Source organism: Staurois parvus, unplaced genomic scaffold (genome assembly GCF_062004578.1).
Source record: "Staurois parvus isolate SC_StPar_1 unplaced genomic scaffold, SC_StPar_1.0 ptg001224l, whole genome shotgun sequence".
Classification (NCBI taxonomy): Eukaryota; Metazoa; Chordata; class Amphibia; order Anura; family Ranidae; genus Staurois; species Staurois parvus.
This window is the reverse complement of record NW_028319020.1, coordinates 1,208,379-1,226,723: the sequence shown is the minus strand read 5'-3', so window position 1 is coordinate 1,226,723 and position 18,345 is coordinate 1,208,379. Positions and strand designations below refer to the sequence as shown.

General features: G+C 43.4%; 1 protein-coding gene across 1 annotated transcript in view; it reads right to left on the bottom strand.

The window, feature by feature from the left end:
- Positions 1-18,345, bottom strand: part of LOC149438045 (uncharacterized) — a 132,906-nt gene that overhangs the window by 73,534 nt on the left and 41,027 nt on the right. Inside the window, 1 exon segment of the mRNA XM_089660316.1 lies at positions 17,509-17,819. Coding sequence (XP_089516442.1) covers positions 17,509-17,819 — 311 coding nt within the window.

Genomic DNA, 18,345 nt, shown 5'->3' with positions numbered 1-18,345 from the left:
AATTCAAAATAATAACCACTTACAAAGCAATCCACAACTCAACCCCCAGAGACATCACCAACGTGGTCTCAAAATTCCAACCAAATTGCTCTCTTCATTTCTCCCAAGACCTTCTGTTCTCTAGCTCCCTTGTCACCTCCTCCCATGCTTGTCTGAAGAACTTCCCCATAGCCTCTCCCATCCTATGGAATTCCCTCCCCCAATCTGTCTGACTATCTTCAACTTTTAAGTGATCCCTGAAAACTTTTCAGAGAAGCCTATCCTGCCTCCGCCAAACAACTGTACATGTATTTTCTCCATCAGTCCATCCCCCACAGTTATTACCTTTTGTGTCACGTGACCCTCCTCTTTTAGATTGTAAGCTTTAACGAGCCGGGCCCTCTGATCCCTTCTGTATACAATTGTATTGTGACTGTATTGTTTGCCCCCACATGGTAAAGCACTGCGCAAACTGTTGGTGCAATATAAATGCTGTATAATAATTACATTCCTCCACCCATACTGCTCACTGATTGGTCCAGAGTAGGGCGGGGACTGGGTGATATCAGCCTGTAATCCCCTGGTCACTTTCCTGAGCTGTGTTCCCCGTCCTGTATTCCTGGATTTCTCTCGGATAATCTTCCTTCTCTGTGCTGCAGACACAATTTATGTCTCTAGACTGGATTTATGGAGGTTCTGGGGTTCAGCTGGAAGCAAAATGTTGATCTCCTTCATAGGCATTCTATGACCTAGGTACCTGGGGACTGTACCTGAGGTCTTCTACCCCATATCCTGGATTTAAAAGGCTCTGTGATAGAGCAATTCTGCCAGGGTTACTTTGTTGTCTGCTGACAGTGCCGGGTGGAGGGATATGTCTGTAGTGTCTCAGACCCAAGTCACTGAGTGCAGTCTCAGGAGATGGGAGGCAGCGGTGTGGGATCTCTGCAACTTGTCTACAGTAAACATTTAATCTTCCACTGATTACTGAATACAATATTATGAGTCCTGACATACTATATCATTTATAATGCACATTACATACTCCTGACCCCTGCACTATATACTCTATGTTGTACATTACATACTCCTGACCCCTGCACTATATACTCTATGTTGTACATTACATACTCCTGACTCCTGCACTATATACTCTGTTGTACATTACATACTCCTGACCCCTGCACTATATACTCTGTTGTACATTACATAGTCCTGACCCCTGCACTATATACTCTGTTGTACATTACATACTCCTGACCCCTGCACTATATACTCTATGTTGTACATTACATACTCCTGACCCCTGCACTATATACTCTATGTTGTACATTACATACTCCTGACCCCTGCACTATATACTCTATGTTGTACATTACATACTCCTGACCCCTGCACTATATACTCTATGTTGTACATTACATACTCCTGACCCCTGCACTATATACTCTGTTGTACATTACATAGTCCTGACCCCTGCACTATATACTCTGTTGTACATTACATACTCCTGACCCCTGCACTATATACTCTATGTTGTACATTACATACTCCTGACCCCTGCACTATATACTCTGTGTTGTACATTACATACTCCTGACCCCTGCACTATATACTCTGTGTTGTACATTACATACTCCTGACCCCTGCACTATATACTCTATGTTGTACATTACATACTCCTGACCCCTGCACTATATACTCTATGTTGTACATTACATACTCCTGACCCCTGCACTATATACTCTATGTTGTACATTCCATACTCCTGACCCCTGCACTATATACTCTATGTTGTACATTCCATACTCCTGACCCCTGCACTATATACTCTATATTGTACATTACATACTCCTGACCCCTGCACTATATACTCTATGTTGTACATTACATACTCCTGACCCCTGCACTATATACTCTGTTGTACATTACATACTCCTGACCCCTGCACTATATACTCTATGTTGTACATTACATACTCCTGCCCCCTGCACTATATACTCTATGTTTTACATTACATACTCCTGACCCCTGCACTATATACTCTGTTGTACATTCCATATTCCTGACCCCTGCACTATATACTCTATGTTGTGCATTACATACTTCTGACCCCTGCACTATATACTCTATGTTGTACATTCCATACTCCTGACCCCTGCACTATATAGTTTGTTGTACATTACACACTCCTGACCCCTGCACTATATACTCTATGTTGTACATTACATACTCCTGACCCCTGCACTATATACTCTGTTGTACATTACATACTCCTGACCCCTGCACTATATACTCTATGTTGTACATTACATACTCCTGACCCCTGCACTATATACTCTATGTTGTACATTACATACTCCTGACCCCTGCAATATATACTCTATGTTGTACATTACATACTCCTGACCCCTGCACTATATACTCTATGTTGTACATTACATACTCCTGACCCCTGCACTATATACTCTATGTTGTACATTACATACTCTTGACCCCTGCACTATATACTCTGTTGTACATTACATACTCCTGACCCCTGCACTATATACTCTATATTGTACATTACATACTCCTGACCCCTGCAATATATACCTTATGTTGTACATTATACAGGTGAAACTCAAAAAATTAGAATATGGTGCAAAAGTTCATTTATTTCAGTGCAGCAACTTAAAAGGTGAAACTAATATATGAGACTCATTACATGCAAAGCAAGATAGTTCCAGCCGTGATTTGTCATCATTGTGATGATTATGGCTTACAGCTCATGAAAACCCCAAGTCCACAATCTCAGAAAATGAGAATATTGTGAAAAGGTGGAATAATCTCGGCTCAAAGTGTCCCACTCTAATCAGCTCATTCAGCCATAACACCTGCAAAGGGTTCCTGAGCCTTTAAATGGTCTCTCAGTCTGGTTCAGTAGGAATCCCAATCATGGGAAAGACTGCTGACCTGACACCATCACTGACACCCTCCATAAGGAGGGAAAGCCTCAAAAGGTAATTGCAGAAGAAGTTGGATGTTCCCAAAGTGCTGTATCAAAGCACATTAATAGAAAGTTATGTGGAAGGGAAAAGTGTGGAAGAAAAAGGTGCACAAGCAGCAGGGATGACCGCAGCCTGGAGAGGATTGTCAGGAAAAGGCCATTCAAAAGTGTTGGGGGCTTTCACAAGGAGTGGACTGAGGCTGGAGTCAGTGCATCAAGAGCCACCACACACAGACAGATCCTGGACATGGGCTTCAGATGTCGTATTCCTCTTGTCAAGCTGCTCCTGAACAACAAACAACGTCAGAAGCGTCTTACCTGGGCTAAAGAAAAACGGACCTGGTCTGGTGCTCAGTGGTCCAAAGTCCTCTTTTCTGATGAGAGCAACGTTTGCATCTCATTTGGAAACCAAGGACCCCGAGTATGGAGGAAGAATGGAGAGGCCCAAGGACCCAGAGTATGGAGGAAGAATGGAGAGGCCCAAGGACCCCGAGTATGGAGGAAGAATGGAGAGGCACAAGGACCCCGAGTATGGAGGAAGAATGGAGAGGCCCAAGGACCCCGAGTATGGAGGAAGAATGGAGAGGCCCAAGGACCCCGAGTATGGAGGAAGAATGGAGAGGCCCAAGGACCCCGAGTATGGAGGAAGAATGGAGAGGCCCAAGGACCCCGAGTATGGAGGAAGAATGGAGAGGCCCAAGGAGCCCGAGTATGGAGGAAGAATGGAGAGGCCCAAGGACCCCGAGTATGGAGGAAGAATGGGGAGGCCCAAGGACCCCGAGTATGGAGGAAGAATGGAGAGGCCCAAGGAACCCGAGTGTAGAGGAAGAATGGAGAGGCCCAAGGACCCCGAGTATGGAGGAAGAATAGAGAGGCCCAAGGACCCCGAGTATGGAGGAAGAATGGAGAGGCACACACTGCAAGATGCTTGAAGTCCAGTGTGAAGTTTCCACAGTCTGTGTTGATTTGGGGAGCCATGTCATCTGCTGGTGTTGGTCCACTGTGCTTCATTATGTCCAGGGTCAACACAGATGTCTACTAGGAGAGTTTAGTTTCACCTGTATACTCCTGACCCCTGCACTATATACTCTATGCTGTACATTACATACTCCTGACCCCTGCACTATATACTCTATGGTGTACATTACATACTCCTGACCCCTGCACTATATACTCTGTGTTGTACATTACATACTCCTGACCCCTGCACTATATACTCTATGTTGTACATTACATACTCCTGACCCCTGCACTATATACTCTATGTTGTACATTACATACTCCTGACCCCTGCACTATATACTCTATGCTGTACATTACATACTCCTGACCCCTGCACTATATACTCTATGCTGTACATTACATACTCCTGACCCCTGCACTATATACTCTGTTGTACATTACATACTCCTGACCCCTGCACTATATACTCTATGTTGTACATTACATACTCCTGACCCCTGCACTATATATTCTGTTGTACATTACATCCTCCTGACCTCTGCACTATATACTCTGTTGTACATTACATACTCCTGACCCCTGCACTATATACTCTATGTTGTACATTACATCCTCCTGACCCCTGCACTATATACTCTGTGTTGTACATTACATACTCCCGACACCTGCACTATATACTCTGTGTTGTACATGACATACTCCTGACCCCTGCACTATATACTCTGTGTTGTACATGACATACTCCTGACCCCTGCACTATATACTCTATGTTGTACATTATATACTCCTGACCCCTGTACTATATACTCTATGTTGTACATAACATACTCCTGACCCCTGCACTATATTCTCTATGTTGTACATTATATACTCCTGACCCCTGCACTATATATTCTATATTGTACATTACATCATTCTGATACTATATAGTCATATCTGTTGTATCTTATACAATATATTGTACATTCCATAGTCCTGACTTCTTCTCTCCACCCTCTGCTACAGTATCTCCCAGAAGTGAGTCCCCTCCTCACATTTGTGTCAATATTTTATTCTCTCTTTTCATGTGACAACACTGAAGAAATGACACTTTGCTACAATGTGACGTAGTCAGTGTACAGCTTGTATAACATGTAAATTTGCTGTCCCCTCAAAATAACTCAACACACCGCCATTAATATCTAAACTGCTGGCAAAAAAAGTGTGCCCACTCCTAGGTAAAAATGTCCAAATTGGGCCGAAAGTGTCAATATTTTGTGCCATTATTTTCCAGCACTGCCTTAACCCTCGTGGGCATGGAGGTCACCAGAGCTTCACAGGTTGCCATTGGAGTCCTCTTCCACTCCTCCATGACGACATCACGGAGCTGGTGGAGTTGCGCTCCTCCACCTTCCATTTGAGGATGCCCCACAGATGCTCAATAGGGTTCAGGTCTGGAGACATGCTTGTCCAGTCCATCACCTTTACCTTCAGCTTCTTTAGCGAGGCAGTGGTGGTCCTGGAGGTGTGTTTGGGGTCGTTATCATGTTGGAATACTGCCCTGCAGTCCAGACTCTGAAGGGAGGGGATCATGCTCTGCTTCAGTATGTCACAGTACATGTTGGCATTCATGGTTGCCTCAATGACCTGTAGATCCCCAGTGCCGGCAGCACTCATGCAGCCCCAGATCATGACACTCCCACCACCATGCGGCCCCAGACCATGACACTCCCACCACCATGCTTAACTGTAGGCAAGACACGGTGGTCTTTCTACTCCTCACCTGGTTGCCGCCACACATGCTTGGCACCATCTGAACCAAATCAGTTGATGTTGGTGTCATCAGACCCCAGGAGATGGTTCCAGTAATCCATGTCCTTAGTCTGCTTGTCTTCAGCAAACTGTTTGCAGGCTTTCTTGTGCATCATCTTTAGAAGATTCTTCCTTCAGGGATGACAGCCATGAAGACCAATTTGATGCAGTGTGCAGTGTAAGGTCTCAGCACTGACAGGCTGACCCCCCACCCACCCCTTCACCCTCTTCAGCAATGCTGGCAGCACTCATACATCTATTTCCCAAAGACAGCCTCTGGATATGATGCTGAACATGTGCACTCAAAGGTCCTTGGTCAACCATGGTGAAGCCTGTTCTGAGTGGAACCTGTCCTGTTAAACCGCTGTATGGTCTTGGTCACCGTGCTGCAGCTCAGTTTCAGGGTCTTGGCAATCTTCTTATAGCCTAGGCCATCTTTATGTAGAGCAACAATTCTTTTTTTCAGATACTCAGAGAGTTCTTAGCCATGAGGTGCCATGTTGAACTTCCAGTGACCAGTATGAGAGAGTGAGAGCGATAACACCAAATTTAACACACCTGCCCAAGAGGGTTAAGGCAGTGCTGGAAAATAATGGTGGCCACACAAAATATTGACACTTTCGGCCCAATTTGGACATTTTTACTTAGGAGTGGGCACACTTTTTTTGCCAGCGGTTTAGACATTAATGGCTGCATTGAGTTATTTTGAGGGGACAGCAAATTTCCATATTATACAAGCTGTACAATGACTACGTCACATTGTAGCAAAGTGTCATTTCTTCAGTGTTGTCACATGAAAAGAGAAGATGGCGATGAGTGATAGAGGGGGTGGGGACCCTCGTCCTATAATCCCCTCATCACTGTCCCTCCTATAAAAGACAGTTCTGGTTGTTTCCTCACTCTCTGACTAAGGTCCATGAATAAAGAAATGACCTGGTAGGAGATCAGAGGAGCCATTTCCTAGTTCCCTTGAGGGTGGAATTGTAAGCTCCTCAGAGACCAAGCTGCCTGATGTGGGCGGAGTCCTGGTTTGGGGGAACCAATCAGCTCCTGTCTAGTAATCCTCTTTGTCTTTGTATTTTAGTCCATGGCCAGGAGATGAGGAAAACCTCCGAGGATTGTCTCACTTTGTCTCCAGACTGGAAAGTAGAAGATGAGGACATCACACAGTATAGTCCAGGAGAAAACCCGGCTCCCTCCAGTGTCCATCCAGCACCACCCGGTGTAGATGGACCATCGGATTCCACGTATCCTGAGGAACCTCAGACTGTGCGGGACTGGGTCGGTCTTTCAACAGAGAAGAGGTTTTCCTGTACTGAGTGTGGGAAGGGTTTCTGTTTTAAATCACATCTTAACATGCACAAAAGATCTCACACGGGGGAGAAGCCATTTTCCTGTCCTGAGTGCGGGAAATGTTTTTCATTAAAGACCAATCTTCAAATACATCAGAGATCTCACACAGGAGAGAAGCCATATACCTGTCCTGAGTGCGGGAAATGTTTTTCTGGTAAGTCCAATTTTTACAGATATCAGAGATCTCACACAGGGGAGAAGCCATTTTTCTGCCCTGAATGCGGGAAATGTTTTTCATTAAAGACCAATCTTCAAATCCATCAGAGATCTCACACAGGGGAGAAGCCATATTCCTGTCCTGAGTGCAAGAAATGCTTTTCACAGAAGTCTGATCTTTACACACATCAGAGATCTCACACGGGGGAGAAGCCTTACTCCTGTCTTGAATGTGAAAAATGTTTTTCAGAGAAGTCCAGTCTTTACAAACATCGGAGATCTCACACAGGAGAGAAGCCGTATTCTTGTCCTGAATGTGGGAATAGTTTTTCAAGAAAGTCCTATCTTTACACACATCAGAGATCTCACACAGGAGAGAAGCCGTATTCCTGTCCTGAGTGCGGGAAATGTTTTTCAAGGAAATCACATCTTCACAGACATCAGAGATTGCACACAGGGGAGAAGCCACTTTCCTGTCCTGAGTGCGGGAAATGTTTTTCTAGGAAATCGCATCTTTACAATCATCAGAGGTCTCACACGGGAGAGAAGCCACTTTCCTGTCTTGGATGAGGGAAATGTTCCTCACTGAAGTCCTGTCTTCCTGTACATCAGGGGTCCCACACAACCCTGGAGGTGTATTAGTGCCTTGAGTGCGGGAAATGTCTTTTAGATGAACGTTGCTGGACATTCCAGCTCTCATGTGGGGAAGAAGCACACCCTGATATACACCTCAGATATACTCCATGGCTGATCTTCATCATGTAAGAAACTGTTCATAAGGAGATAAGTGTGGGTCCAAGTTAGCCATTTTTCAGTGTAATCTTTCACAAATTCTTAGAGGTCTATATTTATAAAATGAGTGGAATAAATATGAAATGTGTTTGCTTAGCCATGAGACATATTGTCCGTATTTTATTTCATATAGTGGTTTCCTATGACCATCTAGTGCAGGGCTGTCAGACTCTGTCACTGTGGGCACACCAAAATTGTTGGTCATTGATAACAGTAGAAAAATAAAAATGGAGTCATTGCCTTTCATTGACTGAGTACATTGCGTGGTGGGAGATTTCATAACTATTTAGAGATCTATTTAGGAAATCTTAGTTGAATGAATGTGACGATCCTTCCCCCAGCTGTGATGAGTTTTGGCCATTGTTAGGATAGATCGGTTTCATGCCGGCATCCTCCGTCCAATCACGCCGGATACAATGTACTCTGGGAATAATGCAATTCAGACACTGAGGTGTAAAACGCAGAATTCAAAGTCTTCATTGTTTGAGGTGAAATCCAGAGATAACAATGGAAACCCACGAGTAAAGAACTCACTGGAAGAGAAGTCCTCAAGAGAACAGAGCTGTGGCTTGAAACACAATTTGTATTGAAATTGACATGACAACAATAGAAAGCTGACAATGCCCTCCACCCAGCACAATAAAATCATGACAACGTTGCCATACAGAGAGGCACCAACCTGGGCACCCGGGTCCACGCCACACGCACACATACAGCACTAAGATTGGCCAATATAATGAGGGACTGTGAAACCCAAAGAGGGTCATTCCACATCAAACATAGAAATCAAGGGAGATCAAAAATAATAAAAAAAAAAATGGAAGTAGAGTAATCACGGAAGTCAGTGGAGCCAAATGTAGATAGTGGCAGGATCAAAAAACTTCAACACAATAAAACAGACTGAGACAGTCCTTGTGTAGGTGTATATGAATCCCAGTATATCCATAGAAGGCAGTCCAGAACACGCCACATGTGTGAAAGACAATTGTAAGGATAGGAATACAGCCCGTTGTTCCTATAAACCAAATAGATGGACCCCCAATAGAGGGAAATGATAAAACAACCGGAAGCAGTATATAGAAATGGGGAGACAAACGGTTATCATTTACTAGACCATATGGATCAATCCCTTGATGGTTGTTGAGGCCATAGATGCATGACAGACCCATATACTTCCCATAGAGGACAGTCCACTAAATCATCCTTGATTGGAGATGTAAATGGCCATAATCTCAGTATGATTGGCAGTATACAGGATACAATAGATGGGGGGTGAGCTGTTGTACAGATGTGTAATGAATCGCTTTCCCGCCATAAGGATAAACACATCCAATAAGTAACTCAACCGAGCAATTTGCTATTGTGGGGAATGTTCCCAATATATTGATGCCTTAATGTGAAAACAATGTCTGCTCAGCCAACCATATACCGACATCTATGGTGATCCTGACTTGCTGCAACATGAGAGCTGCAGGAGAATGCCATGTGGTTGTCCAGGGACAGAGAGTCTGTCAGATGGTCTGGTGTGGTCAGATTGTAGGGCTGCCAAGGAGGACCCGGATGGCGAGGAAGTGAGTGTTACAACGCTGTGATGTCAATGCATTTCGCCGATTGAGTCACGTGAGCTTCTTCAGGATGTAGCGGCCATATTGTTGAAGACATTTATAGGGGACACAGTCGTCACACAGGAAAAATGGCCACTACAGAAAAGTCATTCCAGCAATGCAAAAATGCTACAAATCATCATATAATTAAAACAAAAAGAGGGGATTCAAATATACATAACGGGGCAAACATTCCCATACATAGGGGCAACTAGAACCCCATATAAAGTACAGTATGTGCCATAGTGAGCCAGAGTAACCAAATGGCCAAACAGGAAAGAGATAGGAATAGTCAGCATATATAACCGATTGTTAACAAATGGGAATTATAGCAGTGAGTAGGGGGCCAAAAGGACAGTTATGGGTCAAGAAAGACCTGCAATTCCTTCTCCTTACGTAAACTAATTGTATCAAAGTCACCCCTACGATTGGGCAAATTGAGAGCATAAATGGCTTTCACACGCAAACCGGCAGGAGAGAATTGTGGCATTTAGCAAAATGTTCACCTACAGGAGTTCGATCGTGTTTATTACAAATGCGTCCTAAATGTTCACCTACAGGAGTTCGATCATGTTTATTACAAATGCATCCTAAATGTTCACCTACAGGAGTTCGATCGTGTTTATTACAAATGCATCCTAAATGTTCACCTACAGGAGTTCGATCGTGTTTATTACAAATGCATCCTAAATGTTCACCTACAGGAGTTCGATCGTGTTTATTACAAATGCATCCTAAATGTTCACCTACAGGAGTTCGATCGTGTTTATTACAAATGCGTCCTAAATGTTCACCTACAGGAGTTCGATCGTGTTTATTACAAATGCGTCCTAAATGTTCACCTACAGGAGTTCGATCGTGTTTATTACAAATGCGTCCTAAATGTTCACCTACAGGAGTTCGATCATGTTTATTACAAATGCATCCTAAATGTTCACCTACAGGAGTTCGATCGTGTTTATTACAAATGCATCCTAAATGTTCACCTACAGGAGTTCGATCGTGTTTATTACAAATGCTTCCTAAATGTTCACCTACAGGAGTTTGATCGTGTTTATTACAAATGCGTCCTAAATGTTCACCTACAGGAGTTCGATCGTGTTTATTACAAATGCGTCCTAAATGTTCACCAATACGTACACGTGATTGCCGTTTTGTTTTTCCAATATATATTTTGTCACAAGGACACTGGAGCATGTATTTCACACGTGTGGTGGCACAGTTCATGAATTGTTTGATATGATAAACCTTCTGTCTGTTGACGGCAGTAAATCTGTCTGTCCGTTCAACATACCTGCATATACTACATCATCCACACAGATACATTCCGATGAGTGGAGCTAAATCTGTTAGCCAATTGTTTGTTGGTGTGAATTCGGATTTAACTAGATTGTCCCTCAGGTTCATTGCTCGCTTAGTGACCATAAGGGGTCTAGGGCCTACAATCTGAGATAATTCAGGGGACTGAGTAAGGATGTGCCAATGCTTAGTAAGAATTTCCCGTACCGCCTCCAACTGGATCCCAAACCGGGTAATAATACGCACAGAAGACAGATCATGAGAGACAGAATTGTCAGTACATGTATGTAATAACTTCCCGCTTACATTTAGAGGCTTTCACTTTGGATTGTCTAAGAGTACTATGTTGATACCCCCTTTCCTGAAATCTGTTATAGAGGCCATCTGCTTCTTGTTCATAGTCGTCACCACAGGTACAATTTCTGCAAATACACAGACATTGTCCAGTGGGGATCCCCCGGATCAGAGAATGTGGATGGTGGCTAGAGGTGAGGAGCAAGGAGTTGACAGCTGTAGATTTCCTATATGTTTTAGTATGGAGGGCATCACCCTCAATCCATACTGACAGATCAAGGAACGAGGTTCCCTATAGTTAAAGGTATAGGTGAGTTTGATATTATGATTGTTATTATTGAGTTCAGACAAAAACACATGAAGCGTCGACTCAGTGCCTTCCCATAGCATGAGGACATCATCGATGTACAGGGGGGGTGAATAAACAATTTGTTCCTCCCACCAGCCAAGGTGCAAGCACGCATACGCAGGTGTCCAGGGGGCTCCCATTGAAGTCCCACAAATTTGATGGTATGATGTACCTAGAAATTGTAAAATGTTTTGATTTAAGCCAAACTCTAGCAGTTCAATAAGGAATTCATTCTGAGCTCCCATCATTGGGTAGCTTTTATCTAGGAAATTGGCTACAGCTCCAATCCCCCAATCATAGGGGGTAGAGGTATAGAGAGACTCTACATCAATACCCACCAAAAGTGTACCTGGCTGTACCTGAATCTGAGCAATCTTTGACAGTACATCTCGTGTGTCCTGAACATATGAAGGAAGTGCCATCACCAGATCCTTAATAAGGACATCAATGTATTTTCCAATTCACCCAGAAAGGTCTACCTGAGGTCACTATAGGAAGGAAGACAGGAAGGAACTGGTTCCAACCTGTATATTACCCCTATATTACAGGATAGGGATCAGGAGGCTATGGACAATCTCATTACATTGATGGAGGATGTAACCTCCGAGTCCTATACTGAGGAGGATCCTTGCAATTTAGGGTTAAGACAGGGTTGTCTACCTATAAAATCTACTAAAATGCCCCAGATCCAGAAACATCGATGGCTGGGAGTATTCCTTGATCTGGTTCATCATGACTTGGCACAGCTTGATTGGAGACCAAGTGATGTTGATAACCTTTCACAGCATGAGAGACAGGCACTCAGGGAACTTAAGGAAGCACCCAACCTTGTGACAAAGGTGGTAATGTGGTGTTCATGTCTACGGATGATTATGAATGTGAGATCAAAAGGCAGCTTCAAGATACTTCTACATACAGTAAACTAGAGAGGAATCCTTTTCCCATGGTGGTCTCGCTCCTTAATCATGAACTATCCCTGGCATGTGAGGTGGGCCTTATCACCAAGAAGGAATACAGTTATCTACATGTGGAGGATTATAACATCCCCACTATCTACATTATCCCCAAGGTACATAAGAGGTTGGTTATTCCACCAGGGAGGCCCATCATCTCAGCCATTAAAGGACCCTTGGAGTGAATTGGAAAATACATTGATGCCCCTATTAAGGATTATTAATAATAAAGTAATTATTTCTAAGGTCTCTGGGTTTCTTAAAGATCAAGCTCGGCTTCTGTGGAAGTGAGTGACCCAGGGCAGGATCAGTTTTGAAAATGTTCCAACTTTTGGAAAGAATCTGTTTGATGGCCCAGGATCTATTATTAAATCTCATACAGAACCGTTCTGAATCTCGTACCTTAGAAGTATCCTAGCTCCCAGTAGGCTACTCAAGACTACGAGCCTCCCTAAATCTGTTCCAGGCCCATGGTCTGGTCTCTTTGACCAAAAAGGGAATTATAGATGTGGTGTCTCCAACTGTGGCACCTGCGAGATCACTTGGGATCATTAAATGTAGTACTTCTTTTGTTGTGTATGGACTTTTGTGCCCATGCGGCTTACTCTATATAGGCTGTACTTCCTGTCCTTTAAGAATTCACATCAGTGAAATAAAAGCAGTATCAAAAAATGGTAAAAAAAAATGCTCTGTCCCCCATCATTTTAAAGACGTCCCCCAAGGTAGTTACTGTGGTATCAGAGTCTTTGGGGTGGAGGCCATACCGAAAGATCTGGACAATGGCAGGAGACACCAAAGACTCTGCAGCACAGAGAGCTCTTGGATTTTTACACTAGATACTTTATCCCCAAAAGGTTTGAATGATGATCTTGAAACACATGCCTTGATATAGTCCCTATGAAAAGTCTCCATCTGTTTTAAACAGGAGTTACATCACATGAAATCTACCCATTCTTTTCATGAACAATTTATCTCCAGCCCAATGTCTTTTCTTATTTCTTTATTCATTTATCCCCAAAATTCATAGAGGCCTGGAAGGTTCTCGGTTTTTGGTCTTTTATTCATTTTTATCATTCATCATTTATTATGATTCATCATAAATTCATTAATTAATTATTTAATTAATTTATTATTATTATGGTCTTCCTGTTTTATTTTTGTCTTTATTTTTCATATTTACTGTATATACTAGTTTATGTTTCATTCCCTTCTATTCATTCATTCATTTTTATTTATTCAGTCATTAACTATCATTTATTCAATTTTTATATATATATATATATATATATATATATATATATATATATTTATCATTATTTTAAATATTTTCCAATATTTTTCATTATCGTTATTCATCAATTCAATTTACCAGTGTTGTGGTCCATCAATTGTTAGTTAATCATTTATTTTATTTTTTAAGTTATTTGCATAATTTCCCCCTTTTTTCCTTCCTCCTTTGGATCATAATCCATAAACTCTTCCATCTAGTGCAAGGTGGACGCTGTGCCCCTCCATCCCTCCTTGTGTTGTGGGATGATAGCGTTGGTTCCTGGGCTCTCCGTCCCGCAAGTGACGACGCAGTGAGCAGTAGACTGTGGCTGTGTGCAGCCGCCCTCCGTCTGTTCGGATTTACATATGGGCGGTTTCAGCGGCTTCTCGGTTGCACCTCCTGTGATATGCCCTCCAGTGACAAGTAAAGATGGCGGCTGGAACGCATTGAGCAGGCACCCACTAATGGTTACATACCGGCGTGCATTCCACCGCCATCTGAGCAGCCTCTGCTGTTGATTGATTGTTTGAAGTTCCTCTCTCCACTGCCGTTGTTACAATTCTGACACATCGAACACAATACTTCCTCATAATATTCCTCTAAACCTGTCTGATCACTTGGAAAGAGTTCTAAAGAGTTGCTGAAGCATTTTACGATCTCTAATAACATGGATTTAATGCAAATCACTCAGCAAAAGATCGATATGCTCTGATCACAGTGTACAGGTAAAGCTGAATCATGGATTTATTACTATTTGTATTCATACTTTTATTATTCATTTCAGTGATCAACATCATTATTTTATAGCAGTCATGTACTGGGCATTATATATTATATATATACATGTTTTATATATATATATATACACACAAACACACATATACAGTATACACAGTTGTGCTCACAAGTTTGCATACCTTGGCAGAAATCATGACATTTGGTATTGATACAGAAAATATGACTGATCTGCCAAAAAACTGTCTTTTATTTAGGGATAGTGATCATATGAAGCCATTTATAATCACAGAGTTGTTTGGCTCCTTTTTAAAGCATAATGATAACAGAAATCACCCAAATGGCTCGGATCAGAAGTCCCCACCCCCGGATCAGAGGTTTCCCTCCCCTGGAATGTTGGGCCTTGGTACAGACACACAAGGTGACACACACGGGTTAAAATGGCAATTAGAGACTAAAATCCACATCTGTGGCTTTTTAATTTGCAAATAGTGTCAGTGTATAAATAGTCAATGAGTTTGTTAGCTCTCACGTGGAAGCACTGAGCAAGCTAGATACTGAGCCATGGGGATCAGAAAAGAACTGTCAAAAGTCCTGCGTAACAAGGTAATGGACCTTTATAAAGATGGAAAAGGATATAAAAAGATGTCCAAAGCCTTGAATATGCCAGTCATCACTTCCACTAAGAAGTAGAAAATTCAGGTACCTCTTGATACCAAGCCAAGGTCAGTTAGACCAAGAAAGATTGCAGCCACAACTGCCAGAAGAATTGTTCGGGATACAAAGGGAAACCCACAGGCAACCTCAAGAAAATGGGTCTCCAAGTGTGTCCTCCTGAGAAGCTGTCTGTGGTGGAGGTGAGGGCTGCTGCAGTGGTGGGCTGCTGTGTGTTGTGGCTTTGTGCACCGGCGCCATCTTGGCTGGAGGAGTTCGCTGCAGAAGAGGGGACTGGCGGTCTGACTGAGGCTGCTGTGTGGGCTTCTTTTTCACCATTAGCACCGACTGTACATCTTGTGTTCCCCCAGCTAGTGCTGCTGTTTCCAGGACCCCTCCTCTGCCCCACTTGCTTCATTTATCTCGGATGGTGGAGGACATGCAGAGCGCGGTCAGCACATAACCGGTCCCTGCCCAGCGCATGCGCACTGCGGGTTCAAAGACATTTTCTAGCAAAAATACTGATTGCTACATGGAAACAAAGTGTCAGAAATGGCTTGGGGGGGTCAATGTCCTATTCCTGATCTGTGCCGGCTGTCCCATGTCCTGGTATGAAGACGTCTCCTGTTTTTTATTTACATATATATTATAGGTACGTATATAGCACCCTCAATTTACACAGCACTTTATATATATATTGTACATTCACATCAGTCCCTAACCCTCAAGGGGCGTACAATCTAAGGTCCCTAACCCTCAAGGGGCGTACAATCTAAGGTCCCTAACCCTCAAGGGGCGTACAATCTAAGGTCCCTAACCCTCAAGGGGCGTACAATCTAAGGTCCTTAACCCTCAAGGGGCGTACAATCTAAGGTCCCTAACCCTCAAGGGGCGTACAATCTAAGGTCCCTAACCCTCAAGGGGCGTACAATCTAAGGTCCCTAACCCTCAAGGGGCGTACAATCTAAGGTCCCTAACCCTCAAGGGGCGTACAATCTAAGGTCCCTAACCCTCAAGGGGCGTACAATCTAAGGTCCCTAACCCTCAAGGGGCGTACAATCTAAAGTTCTCTCTGTATCACTTCCTTTGTGTGAGATCCCCGGTGATCCTGCCAGTCCCTCTGCTTCCCTGTCACTATCGTAGTCAGTTCTCCATCCATGCTGAAAACAAAGCCTGCTCTCCTCCAATAATAAGACTTGTCCTGACACCCCCCTGCTCAGCCAGCCATTCACTGGGAAGACCAGTAAACAGAAGTCAATTGTGCTGTTGTTTCTCCTTCCCATATACAGCTGAGAACAGAGGGAATGTTATAACTTATAAAAAGGGGAAAATGTATTTCTAATGTGTTTCTATCTATACACAAACGCTTTGCCTTTCTTTTTATGTTTACCAGATCTGATTGTATTACAAGGTGAAGACTTACATACAGATCACCTTCTATCCTTCAATGTCTACTGTAGTCAGAAGTGTATTAGTATGGATCCATGCCTGAAGAAGGAGAGTAAGGGGTCTGCTGATAGAAATTAATTGGACAAATGTGACACAAATTCATGGAGTCCTTACAGATTCAGGCTGTAATGTAACCCATTGATTTCCTATGACTGTCAGCTCCATCTAGTGACCATAATGAGGTATTATTCATGAAATACCTCAATCAGTAAAAGTAGTGCAATACTGCATTATGGCCACTAGGTGGAGCCAAGAAAATTAGAGTATGAAATAAAATATGGCCAATATTCATCACAGCTGGATGAACGCCGGTCACATTCGTTCAACTCATTCTTTTTTTAAACCAACCTCCAAGTGTTTGTGAAATCTCCCACCACAAAATGTTCTCAGCCAATGACAGGTCAGGACATTTTTATTCTCCTCATGATATGTATGGCCAACCCGGTCCCACACTTCATCCATGTCTTTGGGGACCTCTCATCTCCTTTTGAACTGTTCCTTCCATGATGAAGATTAGCCATGGAGTATATCTGAGGTGTATATCAGGGTGTGCTTCTTCCCCACATGAGAGCTGGGATGTCCAGCAACATTCATCTAGAAGATATTTCCCACACTCAAGGCACTAATACACCTCCAGGGTTGTGTGGGACCCCTGATGTACAGGAAGACAGGACTTCAGTGAGGAACATTTCCCTCACTCAGGATAGGAAAGTGGCTTCTCCCTCGTGTGACATCTTTGATGGTTGTAAAGACTGGACCTTCGTGAAAAACATTTCCCGCACTCAGGACAGGAATATGGCTTCTCTCCTGTGTGGGATCTGTGATGTGTGTAAAGATGGGACTTGTGTGGAAAACATTTCCCACACTCAGGGCAGGAAAACGGCTTCTCTCCCGTGTGAGATCTCTGATGTGTGTCAAGATTGGACTTCTGTGAAAAACATTTCCCACACTCAGCACAGGAATATGGCTTCTCCCCCGTATGAGATCTCTGATGTCTGTAAAGATCAGACTTCTGTAGAAAACATTTCTCACACTCAAGACAGGAATATATTTTCCCACCTGTGTGGGATCCCTGATGTCTGTAAAGATTGGACTTCACTGAAAAACATTTCCCGCACTCAGGACAGGAATATGGCTTCTCCCCTGTGTGAGATCTTTTATGCACATTAAGTTTGGATTTAGAATGGAACCTCTTCCCGCACTCAGGACAGGAGAAGCTCTTCCCTGTTGGAAGGCCGGCCCGGTCCCGCACAGTCTGAGGTTCCTTAGGATACGAGGAATCCGATGGTCCATCTACACTGGGTGGTGCCGGATGGACATTGGAGGGAGCCGGGTTTTCTCCTGGACTATACTGTGTGATGTCCTTATCTTCTACTTTCCAGTCTGGAGACAAAGTGAGACAATCCTCGGAGGTTTTCCTCATCTCCCGGCCATGGACTAAAATACAAAGACAAAGAGGATTACTAGACAGGAGCGGATTGGTTCCCCCAAACCAGGACTCCGCCCACATCAGGCAGCTTGGTCTCTGAGGAGCTTACAATTCCACCCTCAAGGGAACTAGGAAATGGCTCCTCTGATCTCCTACCAGGTCATTTCTTTATTCATGGACCTTAGTCAGAGAGTGAGGAAACAACCAGAACTGTCTTTTATAGGAGGGACAGTGATGAGGGGATTATAGGACGAGGGGCCCCACCCCCTCTATCACTCATCGCCATCTT